The 21,657-nt window shown below is 40.0% G+C and overlaps 1 protein-coding gene and 2 long non-coding RNA genes across 8 annotated transcripts in view; 1 reads left to right on the plus strand and 2 right to left on the minus strand.

Moving 5' to 3' along the window:
• LOC146691280 (uncharacterized) overlaps positions 1-9,180 on the minus strand; it is a 29,828-nt gene extending 20,648 nt beyond the window's left edge. Inside the window, exon 1 of the long non-coding RNA XR_014915566.1 lies at positions 8,875-9,180. This is a non-coding gene — a long non-coding RNA (uncharacterized LOC146691280). The remainder of the gene's footprint in view (positions 1-8,874) is intronic.
• LOC146691279 (uncharacterized) overlaps positions 1-21,657 on the plus strand; it is an 84,655-nt gene that overhangs the window by 49,368 nt on the left and 13,630 nt on the right. The gene's annotated exons all lie outside the window — the stretch shown is intronic.
• Positions 19,469-21,657, minus strand: part of col18a1a (collagen type XVIII alpha 1 chain a) — an 81,888-nt gene continuing 79,699 nt past the window's right edge. For all 6 annotated transcript variants that reach the window (XM_085434628.1, XM_085434625.1, XM_085434624.1 and 3 more), the window contains 3 exons: positions 21,155-21,352; positions 20,934-21,049; positions 19,469-20,821 (listed from right to left, as the gene is read on the minus strand). In XM_085434628.1, coding sequence (XP_085290754.1) covers positions 20,608-20,821; positions 20,934-21,049; positions 21,155-21,352 — 528 coding nt within the window. In that variant the 3' untranslated portion in view covers positions 19,469-20,607. The remainder of the gene's footprint in view (positions 20,822-20,933; positions 21,050-21,154; positions 21,353-21,657) is intronic.

A 21,657-nucleotide genomic window follows, 5' to 3' on the forward strand; every position in this document is an offset into this window, starting at 1 on the left:
ATTTTCTCCAGTCCTTTACTCCATGTGAGTCATCATATTCAGTGTAGCTGCCTTGTAGCGCGATTCATGTGTGCGTTCTACAAATGGCTTTCACATTTACTGTGAATGAAGGCAATCTGTGTAGTTTCTAGTCTATTGTTCTCATTTTTTTCATGACCTACTGCACTACAGGAGACCCTGGTGCAGAGCGCAGTTACAGCATTGCTCAACTGTGACAGTCTAATTTAGATTATGAACCCAGACGTTATCTACTGCCTTGGATTGGACAAAATCAAAGGCAACTGTGGAAAAACTAAAATACACCCTTACTGCCACAGGAAATAAGGGGGTGGGTAGAATGTAGGTGATGCTTGGGCTTGATTAATTGATCATCAACACGTGTGAGCACCTTCATAAAAGCTCAAGTTTTGGCAATTGTGTGTTAACACAATGGCAAGGTCTTAAAGGTAAAGGTCTTAAAGAAGCAATTGTTGCTTCCAGAACAGTTGTAAAGCCATTTCCAAACAATTTGAGGTCCGTCATTCTACAGTGAGAAAGGTTCTTCACAAGTTGAAAACATTAAAGATGGCAATTTCACCCCAAGATGTGAAATGCTCAGGGAAATTTTAAAAAAGGCTGAGGGCTACATCTCCGACTCTATGGGCCTCAGCTAGCATGTTAAATGTTAAACTTATTGACTGTACAATTAGAAACAGACTGAACAAGTATCCCTTGTTTGGAAGGAAGCCTCTCGTCTCTACAAAAGAATATGGCAGCACTGTTTAGGTTTTAGCAGCTGCATCTAAACGATCACAGGACTTTTGGAGCATTATCCTTTGGACAGACAAGAACAAAGTAGAGATGTTTGGCCATAATGCACAGAGGTACATTTGGAGAAAGCCAAACATAGCATATCAGCTCACAGACCCATCACGAACATATTCTGTTAAATCTGTTCCTCTTGGGCAGAAACGCATAACAAATCTAAGGTATGTATACGTTTTCTGCCCACAACATGCTACCTAAGCATTAAAGAAAATTCCTAACATGTCTACTTGGATTGGAAACCACCTTTCCTCTCAAATGGCCAATACAAACACAGACTTGTGTTGTGTAATTCAGGAAGTTCAGACACATAATTTCAGCTTTTAGTTGATGTTAGCTTCGATGTCTGAATGCTTTGTTTCTGCGGTTCACTGACAGTCCAGTGTGCAGCAACTAATTTAGACCTGAACGCTGTATAAGAGCTCTTGAGCTGTGTGACAAACTGTTATTGCATAGCACAAACCATGAAGAATAATAGTGCTGTTGTTGCAAGACCATTTATAAGATCGAGACTTTAGCTTTGCAGAGCAGTGACTAACATACAACTATGTTGGCCACTGTTTGATCAGTTTCGTGCCTTTTGGAAAAGTATCTTTAAAAAAGCTAAATTATATACAACATATTTTTATGTTGCAGGGATAAAAAAAATTTATATTATATATGTATATGTGTGTGTGTGTGTGTGTATGTATGTATATATATATATATATATATATATATATATATATATATATATATATATATATATATATATATATAAAACGTGTGTGTGCATAATACTGATTGTTGTTTCTTATAGCAAACAACAGAATGTTTAGTGTCTTGCTTGCTTCTGACACATTTCAGACTTGGATGAAGCAAGAAATGGCAGACTGCAAGCCAGCTGCTCATTCAGAAGAACAGTGAGGGGTTGGGGTTACACAAACTTTTTAACCAACCATTGATTATTTATTTCCATCCATCCATATTCTTAACTGCCTATCTTACTTATTGGTGCCTGAAGGGCTGGATTCTATTCCAGCTGGCATAGTGTGACTCATAGGAAGAGTTTTGACAATTTTCTTTGTCAAAAGTGGATAAAATCTGACTGATTTGAAAAGCTGTAAGACTGTTAATTGTAGAGGAGTTTTGAAAAATTTAGGATCTTAGAGTCTTTACACTAATTTATTATAGAGTTGGGTAAAAAGACTGCAATTCATCATTTAGTCTGTGCTGTTTAGGTCATTAGAAGAACAATTATGATAATAATAATAATGATACTAGTAGATGAATAAATAGTAGCTTAATTAAATTCACACACAATGACCTAGGTGCATACCATATAGCAGTGAGGTGAATTTTGAGGTCAAACGCCAAAAATAAAATTAATAGCACCGGTTTTGGGCTGTTGTCATGAGGCTGATGATTCTCTGGAGGGTGGGGCAGGAGTGGTTGGAAATTCTGAGTCAGTGGGTGGGTGTGTGGATTTAAAAAAGTCCTCTGAATAATTGATTGTTACATGTGAGAGACACCAATAAGGTATGCACAGTGTTCCTCTGTCACAATCTGGGTCACAGTATGTGACTGCATCAGCAGGTGTAAACTGTCGATGTTGAAATGGTGAGAGCAGCTGATATTGGTATGACATGGATGGAATTACAGGAAAATTGGACACTCAATTTCTTCTTTAGCACTACTCAAACTCTATCAATCTTATATTCCATTGTGCTTGTTTCTTCCAGGTCATTTTTTTAAATTTCCCGTGAGAAATCTTAATATCAGTGTTCCCATGAGCAATTGGAATATTTAATTCATTTGAAGCTGTCACAGCTTTGCTGTTGTTTTAACTGAGAAAACAATAAATCTGCATAGAAGTGCTTGTTCTTTTAAATAGAAAAGTAATGAGTAACTGCACTCGTATTCAAAGCATAAAATGGACCTTTCAACACATGTCAGACACGGTAATAAATGAACACAGTGGAGCTCTAATCTAATTAAGAAAAAACCTAAAAACAGAGGAGCACAAGGCTAATTCTGACACAACCCTCCACTCTGGGTTTGTGCATAGCTCTTTAATCACTACAGTCCGCTTTACTCCAAGCCAACAATAATATTTTCTTGTCACTTCACCACTGCCTGTATTAGCGAGTATAAAAATAGTACACGGGGCAGAGGGGTTGCTTATTTATGACCATACTTCACCACCCATAGCGATGCAAGGAAAGCAGCGGGGAAGGCTAAAGCTCTGTTCCTGCCTCACCTTTTGCTTCTTAACCCTCAGCAGCCTCTTCCATTTCGCCCCCTCCCTACTCTCCATCCTCCCTGATTGATCTCAAAAACCTTCGCTATCTTAAATTACATCAGCCAGTGGCTTTTGCGCGGAGACAGAACGGCCCTCGGGTTTCATAGATCATAATTCTCTCCAATAGCTTCAACTTTTAAGAGATGCCATGTTCAATTTCAGCAGTGCCTCACACCCATCCATTGCTTTGAATTATGACACCTGATAGATTGTTTAAGTTTATGGCCCAGCTCAGTGACAGAGAAATGCTTACAAATCAACTGGTCTAAAGGCAGGAGTGAAATGTAAAAAAACAGACGGTGGCCTCAGGAGTGCCCACTGGTTTGTTTGCACAGTTCCTATGCAAGTGTTTTATCAACTACCCAGGGTATAATTTCTCTAAATGCCCATTGGTTGCTGTACCGCTTGATGCTCTCAACCACTCGAGCTAGAATGAAAAAATATATATACTTTCATGTTTTGGTATGGCTATACCTAATAGCATCTGACCAACTGCTAAATTGAATTAAGTGCAAGGGTCTTTTCAATGTTGTCTGATGTATGAAAGCACTGTAATGTATCTTAAAAAATATGGCATGCCTAAGCACAGCTGCCTCAAAGAGCCTGTTAAGTTCTGACTGCCTCAGTCGCTGTTTTTTGCTCCCAACATCATCAACAGTGATGAATGGTAGCTTAGAAATGTATTCCACTAATCACTGATATCAACAAAGAACTGATTTCAGTATTTTGCTAACGGTAACGTTGGCAAGGAAGCAAGCTAGCTAAAGTTAGCCATCTAGCAGCTTCACTAAGTATCACAGAGTTTTTGCAACACCCTATAATTATGGCGGGTACACCCCAAATTAAAGGTGTATTGGTTAATTATACAGTATGGAAAATGGTTTTAAATTTTCTGTCCTGCTCATGTGAGTGGCATTGATGCACAGTGGCTTTAAATGTTTGTGACACCAAGACCATTAGTTGTTCATTACAAAATGTCATTTTTTTTCCTGTAAACATGCAACACAGGTGACTAGATGATTGGTTTGGTTTGTCTAATAGTGTGACTGTAGTAGTGAAGCACATTTTAATTTCATTTTCATTACTGTTGCTCAAACCACATGAACCTCGTCTGCTGTACTTGGAGTCAGTTGGTTTGTATAATACATGGAAAATTAACCTTTTTTCAAATTAAATTTTGGGTTCCTCCAATTATGAAAACAAGATAATTGAAATAGCTGCCACAAATTGTTTCATGATAATTTCCTTGTGTGTTCTATAAAACCGACACCCCCATTCCTTTTACAACAGTACCCATTCCTAAAAGTCCAAAATCACTCCCACCAGCCTGCGTCAGGCTCAGTTCAGTCTGCACTGAATGATTGACTGTTGAGTCACAGTTGCAGGAAATCATGGTTCCAGGAAATCCATTGTTAAAAGAATATATACAGTAAATGCAACGTGTTCTTAAAGTTAATGAGCACCCCTGTTAAATATCATGATCATTTTTGCCGTAGATGAGCAGCTTTAGGCTTTTTTTTATTGTAGGTCATCTGATTTGGTATATGTACCAGTTTGACAGTTGATTTAGGAGAACTAAACCACTTTGGCTTCAGTCCATACGTACACACCAGGTTTGTGTTGGCAAGAGAAAAATTTAAAGACACACTTGTATTTATATGTATGCCAAATATCATGTGCAGAGTATGGACATGGCATTATACCTGCAGCTATTTTATATTTTTATTTTATTTCATTTTATTTTTCTGTGTCATCATTCCACAAACACCTAGGTTCCCTCCACTGCTAGAAGAAATTCTACGATTTTCTAGGAATTTTCTGGATTATTTGTTTTTTTTTTTTACCCAGTTTTTTTAAATTTACCTACACATTGAATTTATTATTTACGGAACGCTTCATTAAAATACCAAACAAACAACCAAGAACCCTGATGATTTTTCTGGGGTTTTTTTTTTTTGGTTTTTAATAGTGTGGATTTATCCTGAAAGTGTAGTTTACAGAACAAGACCTTAATCTTATGCTATTAGATGATTGAATGTAAACAGCATGCCACATGTGTACACATTTTAATCCTTAAGGCTGTCATTTTATGGTGTTAAATCACATCCACAAAAAGGGAGGGTTCAGGGTTTGAGAGGTGGGGTTGAAATGCCACTTGAAAAGCAAAGATGAAGTAAAAATGACTTTCCATGTTATTCATATGCTGTAATCAATCTTTATTATGGAAATATATACACTAGTCCTCAGTTAGTTTATCATTTATTAGCTCAAAGGGAAGAACTCCACAGTGTAAAGACAGGAATTCTTTGTCAGGCCTTTTGTTCGTGTCCGTTTGCTCTCCTTTACTGCATGACAGCATCCAGTGAGTGTCACAGGTCTTTTTCACACTGAGCCAGTCCCCACACAGGCAGCTCCCACCACACTGTGCACTGGGCCAGGCCAGTGGGAGATCCGGAATGGCTCAAAAGGGCCAAGCCACAAAGGGCCAGCTGCTTGCATTGCATTGGCTTTACATAGGAGGAAGTACTGGATACATGTGATGCATCTTTTTCCAGTGCAGTTATTAGATTTGGAAAATTAGGGGAAATGAACAAGCTCTATTAACACATTTTGCACCCCTTTAATAGATCTCTGCTCAGCTTTAATCAGTCTTTATTTTGTAAAAACAATTCCTGCCTGTTCACATTTCATTTGCTGCTCTTTCAGCACTTCATTTGTGTGTTTTGCTCAAGTCAAACCTCCACAAACACCTAGTGCCCTAAACTGACAGCTGTGGCATTCTGTGAAGTGAAGGTATAAAACTGCCATGACACGGTGAGCAACACTCGTTGTCTGCATTAAATACACGCAGCTCAGCTTAAGCATAAAGTGGTGGCTTATAAAGCCACGCATGTGCGCAAGCAGGCGTGTGCAAACACATCACAGGGGTTCATAAATATCTCATTCTTCTAGGGATGTTGCATATGCATTCTTATGAGAGCTTACGGTGCAAGAGCGCAGTAAGTGCATTAAATATAGCTGCACGGGAGCTCCTGGGCTCATGAGAGAGTTGTGTCCTTAAGAAGGAAAACAAGGCCACTTTTATTTCATGTACCTATAGTCCTTTTAGGTTTGCTTTGAGGTGTATGTTTTTTACTTACAGTAGAATTACTGTCTGAATTCATGAATATAAGTTGTGATTCACTAAATGCAGCTGACTATTTGATGAAAACGGTGCATTCACAATGATGGCGTTTACTGGTCAGACCTACATCTTTTATTCCAACTTTTGCCATTTTGTTTCATTTCCGTTTAGGCCGTCGTCTTTTTTTCAGATGCTCCTTTGAGCAGTCACCACAGCCTCCCTGTCACCCTGTCCCTTGCATCCTCTTGTGTCTTTCATTTAATTCTCTGTCAATGATTTGGAAAACAATAAATCACTTTTTTTTGCTGCTATACTCTTTTGCTGGTTTTGCACCCCTTTCCTTTACAGAGGTCTGTTTTTTAAGCCTCTCTAAATCTCCAAACTCACTAAGAATTGTCTTTATCTTTATATAGAAGAGAAGCTTTCGTCAATGGGATTCATCTAACCGACGTCAAGTAGCGTCTGTAGGTGACCCCGTGGAAGCATTAACGTCTGCACCTGCAAGGGTCTGCCATCAACTCCACTTTATGGTGCTCAACTGAGGTATTGGTTGATTGTCAGCGTGGCCTTTTGGTATGGTGCAGGTATCCTCAGGCGCATGAATCTGCTGCTACCTGAGCCCATAATTGCCTCTGTCATTGCCACCTGGAGATGTCCCACAGTAGAGGATGCGGGGCAGCAGTTTGCCCTAGCGATGTCAAATGCACCCGCTAGCCTGGTCCCAACTCGGTACTGGATGACCATGTCCCCACCCCCACCATAGCGTTTTTTTGCCCCCATAATGTCTTTAGGAATGTCCCCATATAAAAGGCACATTTTAAGTTTAATAAATGGATGTTTATTAAGTTAAGGACTAATTGAGTTAATCAAGATTACACTTATTGATTAGAACTTTCACCATAGTAGCTCTACAACATTATTAAGCCTAAGATTTCGTTACTGAATAACAATTAATTGTTTGGATTAATGAAAGACAGAAGAGAGTCAGCATCTTGGCCACAGCCAGCTGAGCTTCTGCTGTGCACTGGTGCAAACACACACCAGCACGTTCCTTCATTCTTAATTTACACTTCCTAATAAACTAACAGCCTGACACTTGAAGAAATGAGTATGAGCATGCAGTCGGCAGCATCATAAATCCTCTCTACACTGACATATTTGTAGTCAAAAACACCGTAAAGATGCCAAATCAAAGTACTGCTCACAGTTACAGATTTCTGTGTTTTCTTTCTGTTCTTGTTTGTCACTAACGATGCTGCTCTCCCCTGAGGCGGCCCTATTGGGACGACTGACGCTCCCACAAGGCTTTGTCACAGATGCTCTTTTTGTCTAAATTAGAAAATGATTATCACAGAGAGAAAGGTCAAACTGTCTGCAAGACACAATGAGCTCTTTTTAAGTTAAAAGTCACAGGCAGGCTTAGTATGATTGCATTATGGAAATATAATGTGAATATACATGCAAATGATGGTGTTTTTAACTTCTCACATAGGAAAATGTGAACATGTAAATAAACTATGCAAAGTTGAAAGTGGTGTGTAAGAAACGGGCATTTTTAATTGCCATGTTGCATTTAGCAGAGAGATTGATAATAAAAATCGTTTCAGCTCTTCACACCTGTAACTCTGCATATAAGAGGAGGTTTTTCGGTGGAGTGAAAACACAAGTTAAATTAGTATTATGCATTCTACCTGCGCCTCAAAAACCACCCTCAAAACCCCACATGGGAAGCAGCAGCTGATGTTGTTGTAAGGTCCAATTTTCAGAAATGATTGAGTGGCTTTAAAATCTCTTGGCTGGCAGTATTGATGTCTAAAGCACTTTAGCTGTATCTCTGTCTCAGTCACAAATACACACACACACAGACATATACACACTCCACTTCCCCTTCCTGGTGAAGTACAGGATGTGCGGCTCAAGAACTAAGCAGTTTTTTCTCCTCCTCTGCTGTTGCCAGGAATGCTTTATGGGCCATGTTAATATTGGACTTCTCTGGGTAGAAAGATTACTTGATTCAATCAAGCAAGTCGCTGCCTTGTAAAGTCATTACACTTTGTGCAATGTCATGTGTTCTGGAGCCAGCGGACGGACCCGTGTTCTGCTAGGAAGTGGCCTAGCGAAAGCATGTGTGCCTTGCACGTCAGCAGCTATAAATAGCCATCACCAACTAACATAAACACTTTTCAGAAATCAATTAGAGATGCCTTTTCCGCTACCAAAATACAGCATGCTGTCCTTGTCAATTTGTGCTCCGGGGCAGACTTCAAAATAAAAGAAAAAAAGAAAAGACTTCTCAGTGAATTTGCACGTGGTTAAAGCTGGAGGGTATGAGATTGCAAAAGACAAAAGGGGAGGAGATGCAGTGATTGCAGGGTAGAGAAGGAGGAGGAAGTTGATATCAAAGCAGAATATCAGTGCAAGAACAAAAATATGGTGACCTCACTGATAGCATCTCCGTGTCACTTTTCTAAGGGGAAAGAAGTGCTGCAGGGAAAACTTGTAATATGCGTATAGATAAGGCAAAGAAGACAGAAAAAGGTGAGAAGAGAACAGAAAAGAGCGGCAGTTTTAGAGGTGCTTTAGGTGAGTGAAGAAGAAAAAGAAGAGGAGAGGGCAGCAAGTACTTTTTCCAGCTCAGTGCAGACTGAGAAAAGCAGACTCTTACCTGCTCAGAGGTTGTGGCTGGTGGGACGGAGAAGTGAGGAGAGTCAAAGGGTCCCGGGGTGGTCTGGGTGGTAGGGGGTCTCGGTCCGGCTCGAAGCGGGGCTGGAGGGTGGTCCAGGAGAGGGGAGGAAGGATGGAGTGACAGGGAGCAGGGAGACGGGGAGGCTAAAGGGGGGAGAATAAACGCCGCTTGCCTCTCCCTCCCTTTCTCTCTCTCTCTTTATCTCTTTTCTCCTTCCAACATACACACACACACACAAACACACACGCGCTCGGAGGCAGACTCCAAAAGCCCGAGTCACTCAGATAATAGACAGAGAAAGAGTCTTTACATTTACAAGCTCTGCCACAGGGGGAGGATGGGGTGAGCTCCCCTCCCACTCTCCTCCAGGCAGCCAATGGCAGGTGGCAGAGAGGTGTCCAGCCAGCCAATGAAAGCAGAGGCAGACGGTGCCTTACCCCAGCCAATAAGTGCAGTAGCTCATATCCAGTTGGAATAATTACAATATGGAAGGAGTCATGAAAGGCTTCCCTTCTGAAGGACAGAACAGGCGTCACACTCCTGCCACAGAGTGTGATTTAGGGCTGCCACAGACATTAGAGTGATTAGATTCTGGGCCAATCATCCCAGCACCATACCACTGCTGCTTGACAGTAAAAACTAAAGAGGGTTCTAGTTCACTGGAGTTTGAGAATTAGTCATTCACACACACAAAAAAGCATAAGCACTCATGTGTTTATATTCACAGGCTGTCACATGCAAACCTTATGAATTGTCATGTGTCACGCTCTGTACCTTTAACGCTGAACATCTACAGGCTCGTCAACTATGAGCGGAGAATAAGAACCGAGTGTGAAATTTCATCAGGCACCTTTGCTCTCACGCTCACTGAGGACCATACCTCACTTCCACAAGTCTTATTTTATTTCCTCCCTCTCAATCGATGGCTCCGGCAGGCAGCGGGCATAATAAATGATCAATGGTGAGCGGTCAGGTTGAGGAATGAGAGGCACATCACCAATTCAGGAAACAAAGGAAACACCAGTTATACTATTACATCAAAAAAACAGAAAAGTGGTTGTTCTTTTAGTCAGCACATTTTGATGACTTGCTGAAAAGTAGATTTTTTTTTTTTTTAAAGAATTCTCAAGGGCCGCCAGCTGTGGAGGATGCAGGGTTTGAAACGGCGCTATGAAACCCAGCACTTTCCTCACTTGGTTCACAATTAACAATACCCTGATATCCTTTTGAAAAAAAGAACATTCCTCAAGGAAAATGATACTCCCATTTTCTTAACTGCTGTTCTGAGTTCTGCTACAGTCTATCCCAGCATCCATTGGATAAGAAGTGAGTATAGAGTGGAGAGACCGGCAGTTGATCAGACAGATGCCTTAAATCACACTCGCACCGTGTAAATGTTTCCAGTAACCAAACGTGTGCATGCCTGTCATGACGAACAGCCCACAACTTTCTAGCACAAAGGAAAACATAGGGATGATACGTGAAATAGAAACATGAATAGTGATAAATAAACCCATAAATACCATAAATGATCTGCATAGCTACTGGGTCTGAAAAGTGAACCTGCATTCTTTCTCCTAGCCAGCAGGAGGCAAATTCTTTGGTTGCCAAAATACTTACACTGTGTTCCTTTAGTAAATTTTAGATCCACAGGCTGATATTATATTAGATGTTTGAATATTTATCTGTATCAGCTTTTAGAAGAGTTGGTAAATGCAAAATGTAAAGGTAAAGAAGAGATGGGAGGAACACCCTTCAGCCATGAAGTGTTGACATTGTGTAGTAGCCACAAACGCAACAACTAGTTGGTCAGAGTGTAGTCAGGTGGAGCGTAAGCACATAAATAATTAACTGCACATAAAAAATGTTAGGAAAATGCTGAAATATCAGAAAATTAGATTTTTAAATCACCAAATATTGTTATAGGTCTAAAAGTCCTATATTGGTTGGGCTCGAGTAATTTCTGCTGAAAATTAGTCAGAAAATAAGAGTATCTATGATATTCTCATTGGCTGTCTTGTCTTTCATCATATTTGATTCCAAAACAACACGATGCGCACAAAAGCTTTAGGCTTATAAAGTGTCCTCACAAACCAGTGGCTGAGAGCATGGTGGATAAACCAGTTTTCATACATATATATGGAATTACTGATTATTTTCATCACACTAAACTGAAATTGCGGAACTCAACTCAGAGAACCTCTTTATGAGACTTGCACAACAATGAGATGGTAATTTGGACCATTCCTTCATTCTCTTCATCAGTATTTTTGGGATGTCTTGATTCAGTGGTTCTTTTTAGGTCATATGACAAGATCTCAGGCAAAATCCTTCTGGAAGAAAGTTGTGCTGGAGCTGTATGATTCAACTTTCCTTTAATATGGAGAAATTTGGTGAAACTGCTGAAGATTTGACTGCTTGTCCTGTAAAATTCCTTCAGCCGCATTTTAAGTAAGATTCCAGTCTGTCTCATAAACACCCTTATCTTCTTTTGGTGTTGTTCCTGGTGAAAACTATTTGCATACTGTTTAAAGATCCACATCAGAGTCGCCTTTAGTAGAAATTTTTGTTATTTATAGGTCAAAGCTGCCCAGTCCCCGAGGCAGTGAAGCAGCCGCAAACCAGAAGTTGATTTCCGTTTGTTCTCCTGAAAAGCTGGCTTTGGTTCACGCTTTATTTACAGTTACCAACCGGTGCTGTCTTTGTATCTCCTTTCCAAAGCACATTAATGCCTGGGGCACGGTTTACCCTAGGTTTCCATGCGTAGAATTAATCAGTGATCTTATATGTTGCAATGTGTATGTATTTTTAGATGGTACCCTGACCTTGTGCATGCATATTCCCCTCCGGGAGAAGGTAAATTACGAATACATTTACAAAACACACTCTCAGTCCAATTAGCATAATTGTTCAAAAACAGTGGCGACCAGATAAAGTTGATAAATTAGACGTGCTTTGGGCCAGTTTACCCACCATGTTCTCAGTATTAGAGCGGCTAAGTGTGTGATCAAAGTGCCATGAAAGAAAGTGCAGTCAGATATGGCAAAGAACAAGTTGCATTTTTCTATTGTGTAGTGTTCTTTTACATTATTGCTACTATTTTAAATAATTGTAATTTAAACACACATGACATTTTGATCAATTTCAGTTCAAGCTGATATTTTGTCAGGTGTGAAGTGAGTTTTGCATTTTCTTCTTTCTAACCGCGGGAAATGGGGACTTGGTGTTAATACCAATGTTTGCAATGTGTTTTGTGCCTTTTGCAATTTTGCAAAAAGATAATAATTACTTATGAGAAGAAAAGTTAAGAAACGTTGCACCTTTTTTCCATTGGAAAATTTCATCCTGTAAGCTGTCGTGCTTGGAAGATGGAAGCTCGCTGAAAGAACAATGAACAAAGCATGATTATTAAAGGCACACTGATTGTTAGAAATAATACCACCTGAGTTTGCCTTACTCCAGGATTAAGCAGCTGGTGAGTGCAGTTAGTGCAGTGATCTTTCACAAAAGTGCCAGCAACTTGTTCGTGTTTGGAAAAGGCCAACAAGATTCAGACAAGCCATCTCAGTGCACACAAATCTTTTCATGCTCTGGGTTTTTTGGTACCTTTTATTTAATTTTCTTCAGCTCTGTGAGCATGACTGAAGCTGTTCACCAATCACCAGACGCCAATCTGCTTCCTGTGCAACGATCCACCCCTGTGGAGAACCACCATGGTGCTCAGTTTCACCTTCAGGGATGGTTCCTGTGAGGAATAGCTCAATAATTACTCAAGCATTGTTTTTAATTGATTCTTACGTGGCTGAAATTTCTTTTCCTCCTCTGTTTTAGTCGTTCCTTTTTGTGTTCCATTTCTTATATAAAAGTTATGTTTTCATCCTTTTTTTAAAATGTCTGAAACGTAACTCACTTAAATGCCTGGGCTTTGTCTTTGTGGTTTTTCCAAATGTTAAAATGCGTCATGTAAAAAAAGAAAAATGTTATTTGGTTAATCATGACCTTCACCTCACTGTTCTTTCATTTATTTTTTTAAACACATGATTTGATAAATCAAGTATTTTTCTTTTTTAGTATTTTGAGATCAACACTTTTGCATTTGTAGCAAATGGCGTGCTCCAAGGCTGATTTTGTCTTTTTTTTCTCCTGAGGACGGGGGGTCATCATGGACCAATCTGAGTTTTACACCACTTGTAGATATATTTGGAAATCTATTTAAATCCCTTGGCAAGCTCTTGGATACTCTCAACCTTTTTTCTGAAGGCCTTACAGAGCTCTTTAGCTCTTAGCATGATGATGCCACACACTAAAGGAAAGAGAAGAGCAGACGCTAAATGCCAGACTTTTTAACTCATGAATACCTCTATAAAGAAGCATTATTCAAATGGCTCTCATTCAGTTATCTTTGGCCGCAACATGACATCCTGGAAAATGTGTTTGCATCCTATCCAGGTCTGCAAGAAAAGGTATGCAAACATATTGCTCCTAATCTTAGAGGAATACGTGTGCATCACTTTAAAAAGTTCTCATTGATGGTCTTAGACTGCAGGTTGTAGGTCATTTCTTTGCTCTGTAGGATCAATCTTTGGTTACACAAACCAGTTCTCCAGTTGCTGCAGGTTCTAGTTACACTTACCTATGCAGTGCATCTCCAGAGAAGGAGAAGTACTACTATTACCAACTTCAGTCACACCCAGTGGATTTAGAGTCTGTCTGTCTGACTGTGGTGTGAGTAACTAGTGAGACTGCTGCATTTTGGATCACTGCATTACCAACCTAGCCAGAGAGCCACAGATGGTTAGCGGAGAACCAGCTGCTTCTTATTTTTGCAGTCAGGCTGAACGTCTTAGGTACTAGTTACCTGGTCCTCTTTCAGCTCTGCAGCCTCAGTGAGACACTGGAGTTGGATTATGTCCACAGGACGGGAAGCACACTGGAGAGACAGCTGAATGGTTTAGAGGATCTCCACAGAATTAATCTAGTCAGATGGTAGGGAAACCTGGGGAGGGAAGGGTTGGAGCTGGTGGTCAGCAGTGACTGAACTTTCAAAAATAAGAGCATGACTCCACACCATTTCTGTGGGGTTAGGTTTGCAGCTGATTAAATTTCCCATAGGTGATAATATGAGTGTGAATTGTTGTATGTCTCTCTCTGGTATCCCTGGAATAGACTGGTGAAACCTGAATTGGATAAGCAGGAGAAGATGGATGGAGATGCCACTAGTTAATTGATTGATTGGGTCTGTGTCATTCTTTCATTTATTTAAAATAAATAAATAAATAAACTCTGTTTGGACAGACAATTTCCCAGTGGTTATGTTGTTAGCTTTTCACTTGGTTTTAGATTTTGTATATCCTTCAGAGGGTTTTGGAGGACATGTAAAGAAGAGCATCAAATCTGAATGACTCGGACACCTGAATAACCCTTTCAACTGTAATTAGTTGACAAATTTATCACTACACCTTTAATAGTGTTTCTGCAAAGCATTTAATTAGACTCGGAGAGGTCACCGAACTGTCATTGGGGTCAACCTGGTACGATTACTGTTTTGTAAGATTAATGGAACTATATTTGGATAACACGAGTCAGTGACTTACTTTATAAAAAATGATCCAAGCTCTTTGGAGAATTGGAGAAAAGGCATCACCAGGGTCAGACTGTGCATGTCTAGGGGCTGCAGGTTTCCAGTAGCACTGAAAATCAGTGGGGGCTGTCAATGCACTCACAAGTGCATTATAGTTTGTTTATACTGTATGTGCACAGCAAAAACATGACATCAAACACTCAGTTTAGTGGTGAATGAAACCCCAGAGTTTAACTTTCTCTGAAATGAATTCAAACAGGGATAGACTTTCTTAAAATAGTAATAATAATAATCATCTGTGTTGGCCTTTTGCTTGTGAAATGGCTGTTAGGCTTGGATATAAATGCATAAGTGCGTATCTGGAAAAAATAACCTCACGGTTATTTATCCCATCGACTGGGTTTTTTTCCACTCCTTTCATGACCACGACTATCCCTGTTAACAGCACATCCTGTAAAGGATCTCATGTATGCATGAATGTCTCTGAACATATACAATCAGTTTGGAACCATACTGAAATCTATAGCAGTGACAGAGCAGAAGGGTTATGGACAGAGGCAACATTGTCATTTACAGTGGCATAGTTCTTCAGAATAGGCCTGAAACGAAGCGTGCGTGTGTGTGTGTGTGTGTGTGTGTGTGTGTGTGTGTGTGAGAGCGTGAGAGGAAGAGACATAAAAAATTCATTAGAAGATGGAAAGAGATGTCACATCGAATATGTACCCAGCTGCACCGACGACCACGGGCAGTGAGCTGTGTAAGGTTGGCGTGGTAGCAGCGAACACGGCGCCGCAGACCTGACCTGAGTGAATTCTAAATTATGCCATCACGGAAGTACAAAATTGGAAGCTTGATAAACCGAGCAAAATGTTTATTTTTATCTATAGTAGCTACACCATCGTTTATTTAAAGGAGAAGTCTGAAAAGCTTTACGGCTCTTCGGAAATTAACAAAGAGTAATTATATTATCCGTGAGCTGCTACAGTTTGGCTGAGAGTTTTTGGCATGAGCTGAAGTCTTCTCTTCCCTCGCTGCTGCCAAGCGACATTTTCATTTAGAGGAAAGAAAAAGGAAAACATAAAAAATGCATTAAAGCAAGAGCACGGGCATAAATTGCATTAATTAAAATGCATCAACTCAATATAGGCAATCACTAATAAAAAGTCAGTACAAGGCAGTGTGACATATCAATCTGCTTTGCTTAAAAAACATCCAGGCTGTTGAGACTGATTGATTGATGGGCCCTACTTTGATGCTGAACTATACTTCCTAGTGACAAAAGTCATCAGAGCAACATACCTGGATCAGTGTAAAAGACAGCAAAGGTATGATGATGTGGTCAAAGCCTTCATCTCCACAATGCCAGGAATATCCACTGGAGATAACATCATCCTCATCAAATATTTAAAGACGAGATGTAAAAAAAAAAAAAAGACTTAAATGCCAGAAGATTCACAAGGGGATTTAAAGACAGGAAGAGTGTTACTCATTATCTATCTAAATGTCAGTGAGATGTGAAAGCCTCATAGAACGCTTTAAGTACTGAGATGCAACACAAATGTAACGTCACATCTCCTTATTACCCTTTAAATATGTTGATCGAGAATGCATTAAAACTAATAAAAGTAAAGTCACACATTTACTGATAGTGTATAAGTACAATAGTCTTTTTATACATATTTATTTCCTGTGTGCTGCTGAGGTTGTTACACCACCAAACAAAGGCATCTCTTCTCTGAGAACACACTGGAAGAAACTAAGTGGCTATGGCACCGCGCTGTTTAGATATTGTTAGATTTGGGTTAAAGTGACAGTGAGTCACCGCCAATGGATAAACACCACCCAGAGATCTGACAACTGTGGCTTTTCGCTTCCTCCGCCAATGTAATTAAGTCCCCCAATATCTGGTTGTCACCTTGTTGTATCATTACTGTTGCTGGATCATTTCACTGTACTTACTTATTACTTAGTGCCCACTAAATATAGCTGTCCTCAGGCAGCTGGTGCGATAGCACATTGCAGCTGTGGGTTATTACATCCTAACCACCCCCTCCCACTCTAACCTTACTTAGACTTCAATAATATGCCACTCTGTGAGTTTTGTTGGGGGGGTTTTTTCCTCAAGATTTACTCTGTCAAGGACATTGTGGACAGGAGTTATGATGCTAGTTTATTTTTCTTTCATCTGGGGACACTGCTGTGACACTGAGCCCCCCAGTCAATTAATATAAGCCTTATAGCACTCTTAAAGCTTCAATGCTTAAGATTTGATGGAATTGAGTGGGAAGTTGCTGCATTTACTGATTATTTTTAGGATATCCCTAACATCTTATTATGGGGTGGGCGAATGGATAAGTTTGGGCCTTGATTCTTCAATGACACGCTGTGACAGATGATGCCTTCCAGCTCCTACTATTTAATCCTGACTTCTGTGAGAGTTTCTAAAAAATATAAAACTTGACAGAAACTGACCCCAAAGTTTGTGCAATGCACACTGGCTTGTCTGTCCAAAAAACTGTCTTGTTTTGTGTGAATCACCACAGGAAGTGATTCACTATAACACATTTATCAGTCTGAAAATGTAGCCGATACCAAAGTGTTGCTAAAGTACATAGTGATGAGCTCAGAGAACTGAGCCCAACGCCTGCAGTAGTTCAGTAAATGATGCATAGCTTCTTTCTTTAATTAAATGGAGGTCTTTCAGTTAACTGTTAGTTTAGTTGCTGGTAGTTGGTTTAAGGCAGGGGTGGGGGAATGCCAGGCCTCAAGGGTCGATGTCCTGCAGGTTTTAGATGTGTCCTTGATCCAATACAGATGATTTAAATGGCTAACTTAACATGTCTTGAAGTACTCCAGAGACCTGGTAATGAACTAATCATTTGATTCAGGTGTGTTGACCCAGGATGAGATCTAAAACCTGCAGGACATCGGCCCTTGAGGCCTGGAGTCCTTGGAAGTTACATGGAACACTATTGTGTTCCATGTAACTTCAGGCTGTGTGTGTGTGTGCGCGTGCATGTATGTATGTATTGGTTGCATTAGGAGATTTGACTGGGCAACACAGTGTCAATAATGATAATGAGCAAATGGCCTGTTGCCATCACTTGCACGGCTAGTGCGTGGTGGCTATTCAATCGACCCATCGGCTCAAAAGTGTATTGGGTACCTGTGTATAGAACTTTGAAGAGTTCGGATGTGTTATCTGAGTCTGTTAAGCTCATTAAACAAGTTGCTGTAGGGTTTCCAGGATCTCGTGCATAAATATGCACACCACATTAAATATGTTTGAGGCAAACCCACCATCTTCACTGCAGGTTTTTATCATGACATGTAAGGAAAGATTTTGACAAATAACTGTTTCTTGAAATTTGGTGCGTGACTTTGACAGCATCAAATGTAGTAGCTTACTTTTGGAAATCTTTGTGGTCCTAGGCAGGAGAGCTCTAGTTCTAAGCCAGTGCTTTTGTCAAGGGCACTTTGAAGGAGAATTAATCCCTAACCTATCGTTCCTAGAGATGACCTGTACACAGCAGTGAGAAGACATGCTGCCCATATGTTTTAGCCGAATCTTTTACTTTTGCCATGCCACGTGATCTAGGTTTTACCTTAAACTTCTCATTTTAAAGTAACTACCAATTTAGGTCAACTCTGAGTAATTTGAATAATCTTCTTAATCAAATATTATCTTTAACACCTCCTAACTTTGAGGAAGAGCTTTAAGAGAATTTCATAAGCCATCACAAATGACTGGTGACCTACTTCAGTCCTTTAAAATCTCCCTTTCTCATAAAACTACAGCCAATGTCTCCATGACTGAGTGGCAGTTTTATTTGGAAACAAGTCAGGCTTGTCATGCTGAAGCAAGTTTGTACCACCAGTGCTTGAGCTGGTTAAGACCAGTCTGTGGTATTAGTATTAGTCTTAGTATTGCAGTACACCCACACTAGCCACTTTAAGTATAGCTTGTTACCTACTTTCACTGCCTGAATTTTTCAAGGCACAGACTTTAGTCCATACTGACATGACAACATCACACAGTTCCAGCAGATACATACATCCTTGATGTGACTCTTCCTTTTCATCACATCCCAAAGGTACTCTATTATCTTGAGATCTAGTGACTATGGAGGACATTTGAGTACAAAGAAGAAGCTGTTCAAGAAACCACTTTGAGATGATTGGAGTTTTGGGACATGACATCAGAAGTTAGGGACATTCTAGCCATAAAAAGATGGAAATAATCAGCAACAATACTAAAGTATGCTGTGCTATAATTCTCAGTTAGGGTACTAAGGGCCCAAAATGTGCAGTGAAAGTAGCATCCATACTATCACACCACCAGCAGCACTCTGAACAGTTTAATTAAGGAAGAATTTATTTAGTTTTTCTTCAGTGATGGTTACTCCAAATTCTGACCCTACCATCCAAATGTCGAAGCAGAAATTAAGAGTCATCAGGCCAGGCAACATTTTTCCAGTCGTCTGTTGTTCCATTAGGTGAGTGTGTGCAAGCTGGTACCTCAATTTCCTATTTTTAACTGATGGGAATGGTACCTTGTGTGGACTTCTACTGATGTAGCCCATCTGCTTCAAGGTTTAACCTGTTGTGTGTCCAGAGATGCTCTTCTACATATGTTGGTTATTTAAGTTGCTGACAGTCTACACATCAACAATGCATTTTCTTATCTGAAGAACTGCTGTTCACTGGACATTTTGTGTTTCCCTGTTATGGACCTGTCCAGAGTGTAGCATGCCTCTTACCCTATGACAGCTGGGATAGGCTCGAGTGTTTTTTTTTTTTTTTCTTAGTTAAGTAAAATATTTCTCTATAAATTTTCAAGTTTTACTAGATGGCGTATGATCAAAGTGTTAAAAGGGCATTAATTGTTGCTGGATAATCTGATTTGTGGTAATGTTGAGGGCTCAAGGTCATGGCTCTGACTCCCAGAGAAGAATTCAACACGGTGTACAGATTTGTGTACAATACATGACATTACTGGTTGAAAAAAAGACTTTAATTCAGTGCCTGGGAGAAACAGTACAGCACAGTTATAATAATAAAACAATCCCCCCCACTGATATCCACAGGTTTGTTTCAGACAGCGGTAGCATTAATGCCGTTACTCTCTGCAATTTAAGACAAGGCCAAAAAAAAAAAGTTATTCCGGTTTTCCGCTTCCTGAGACAGCAATCACTCCAACAAAGATTAGCAGCAAACTAATCATTTCCAGCTTAATCGCTGATAGGCTTTTATAAGGTGGAAAGACGAAAAGGGGGAAATAATCACTTTAGAATCATCAGGCTCAATTTCTATGAGAAGGAATCTTGCCCTCTGGATACATGATTATTCATAACAGGAGTGTCGTGACCTGGGCAAAAACTGTTCTAATGCTCGGCTATCACCAGAACAAGTAAAAAAGAAGTATGCGCTTATTGTGTAAAGCTTTTCCGTGTGTGTAGTAAGGCACAGGCTCTTTACAGAAATTTTTTTTTTAAATGTTCCATATTTTGTAGATTATAAATGAGGGTATTTAGCATTTTTTAATTTTCCATTCTTTTATACTTATATAACTTCATTTAAAAATAAATATCTATTATCTTATTTCAATTTAAAATAGTCCTTAAAAGTTTGCTGTACCCCATCACAACCCACAATTCCAAACAAGAATTCAGAGGAAAAGAAATGTTGAAATCATCAATACCTATGTTATGGAGAAAAAAAATGGATATAGCATTTTTAACAAAAGGTAAGACACTGATAACATTAAAAAACAAATTAAAAACATGTAATATACAGAATTTTTAAAAAGGGCTAAAATTTGAGAAGGCTTTTAGCTTCTCTGCTGTTGTTCTGCCCCTTGAAGAAAATATGTGCCAATGCCCCCGAGAAAAGGGACCAACACCCCTCGGTTTAACCCATCTCTTTGGCGTGTATGGAGGGGAGGAGCAGACAATGCAAAGTCTCCCTGCCGGGCGAAGTGCCGCTGGGCCAGTTCATTGGACGCCACATGTTCACAAGCTGTGTTATCAGGGAATTAAGAACAAAACATGTCTGTTTGGATGTAAAATGGATGTTTAGCTAGGGCCCAGAATTATGACAAAAATTTTTTAAAAAAGCAGGAGAATGGACATTTATTTTTTGGAGGGTGATGTGAAGGCGTTCTCAATGCAAAGGACGATGTAGGAGCCGGAGCAGCTGCTAGGGCTTTGCTGCAAGAGGTGGCCGCTATGTAGTGATGATGCCAGACCAGTCAGAGCGTGGTCGCCAGTTCGCCACGTTTCGCAGTACTGGTCTGTTTGCCGGTGGCCTTTCTTGCTTGATCCGTGCCAGACCATTTTTTCAGGCCTGGAGGTGATTAAGAACAAAAGATTGCAAATAAGCAAAAGAAACGAAAGCTGGTTAACAACCGCATGCTGGTGTTAAATATATTTATTTTTTGGGGGGTACAAAGACTCACCAAGCGCTATCCCTGAGGATGTCTCTACCATCAAAGGAGTAGATTGGTACGTTTTCCCTCATTTTGCTGGCATTGTCACCAAAGAGAGAGTCCCAACTGCTAAACAACACTTGGTTCTGCAAGGAAAAAGAAAAATAACATTTAACATAGTGACTTTATTCAGTTTTTCAGAAAGATGGTGTCAGTCATGCAGCTGTCCTTGTTGGAATGTTGGGTCTTACCTTGAGGTTTACTATGGGGACGCTGTCCCTGTCCGACCTGCGGACGATGGTGTAGAGGTCTTGAAGCTTAGAGGACAGGAAGGCTCTAAATGTTCCCTTCAGGCCGATAGCACGAGCCTGCTGGAAGCACAGGAAGTCTGCCCCACGAATCCCTCGCATGTTACCGGTGTGAGGGCTGTTCAAGGCGATGAGATGCAGCTGATAAAGACAGATTCACAAGAAGAAAATCACACAAATTTTCATTTTACTTCAACTGTGGAACAACTTAAGATGTTTTACAAAGGTCAGGGCTTTACATGATTAATGGTTTATATCAGTATCTAAGTAACGTAACGTCTCCTGGGCTGGGTTTCACAGCCTATGGAAGTGGCAGCTAGAATCCTCTATCAGATAATAATGGGATAACATTCCTCTCCCAAAAGTCAAGCAATTAAGCTCCTCAGTTCCCAAATGTCTGCCGACTGTTGTTAAAAGAAGAAGGGATTCTACATAATATTGTTTTG

This window comes from Copadichromis virginalis, linkage group LG16, assembly GCF_057382275.1.
Source record: "Copadichromis virginalis isolate Kocher_CV1m ecotype Utaka linkage group LG16, C_Virginalis_male_GT1.1, whole genome shotgun sequence".
Taxonomy (NCBI): Eukaryota; Metazoa; Chordata; class Actinopteri; order Cichliformes; family Cichlidae; genus Copadichromis; species Copadichromis virginalis.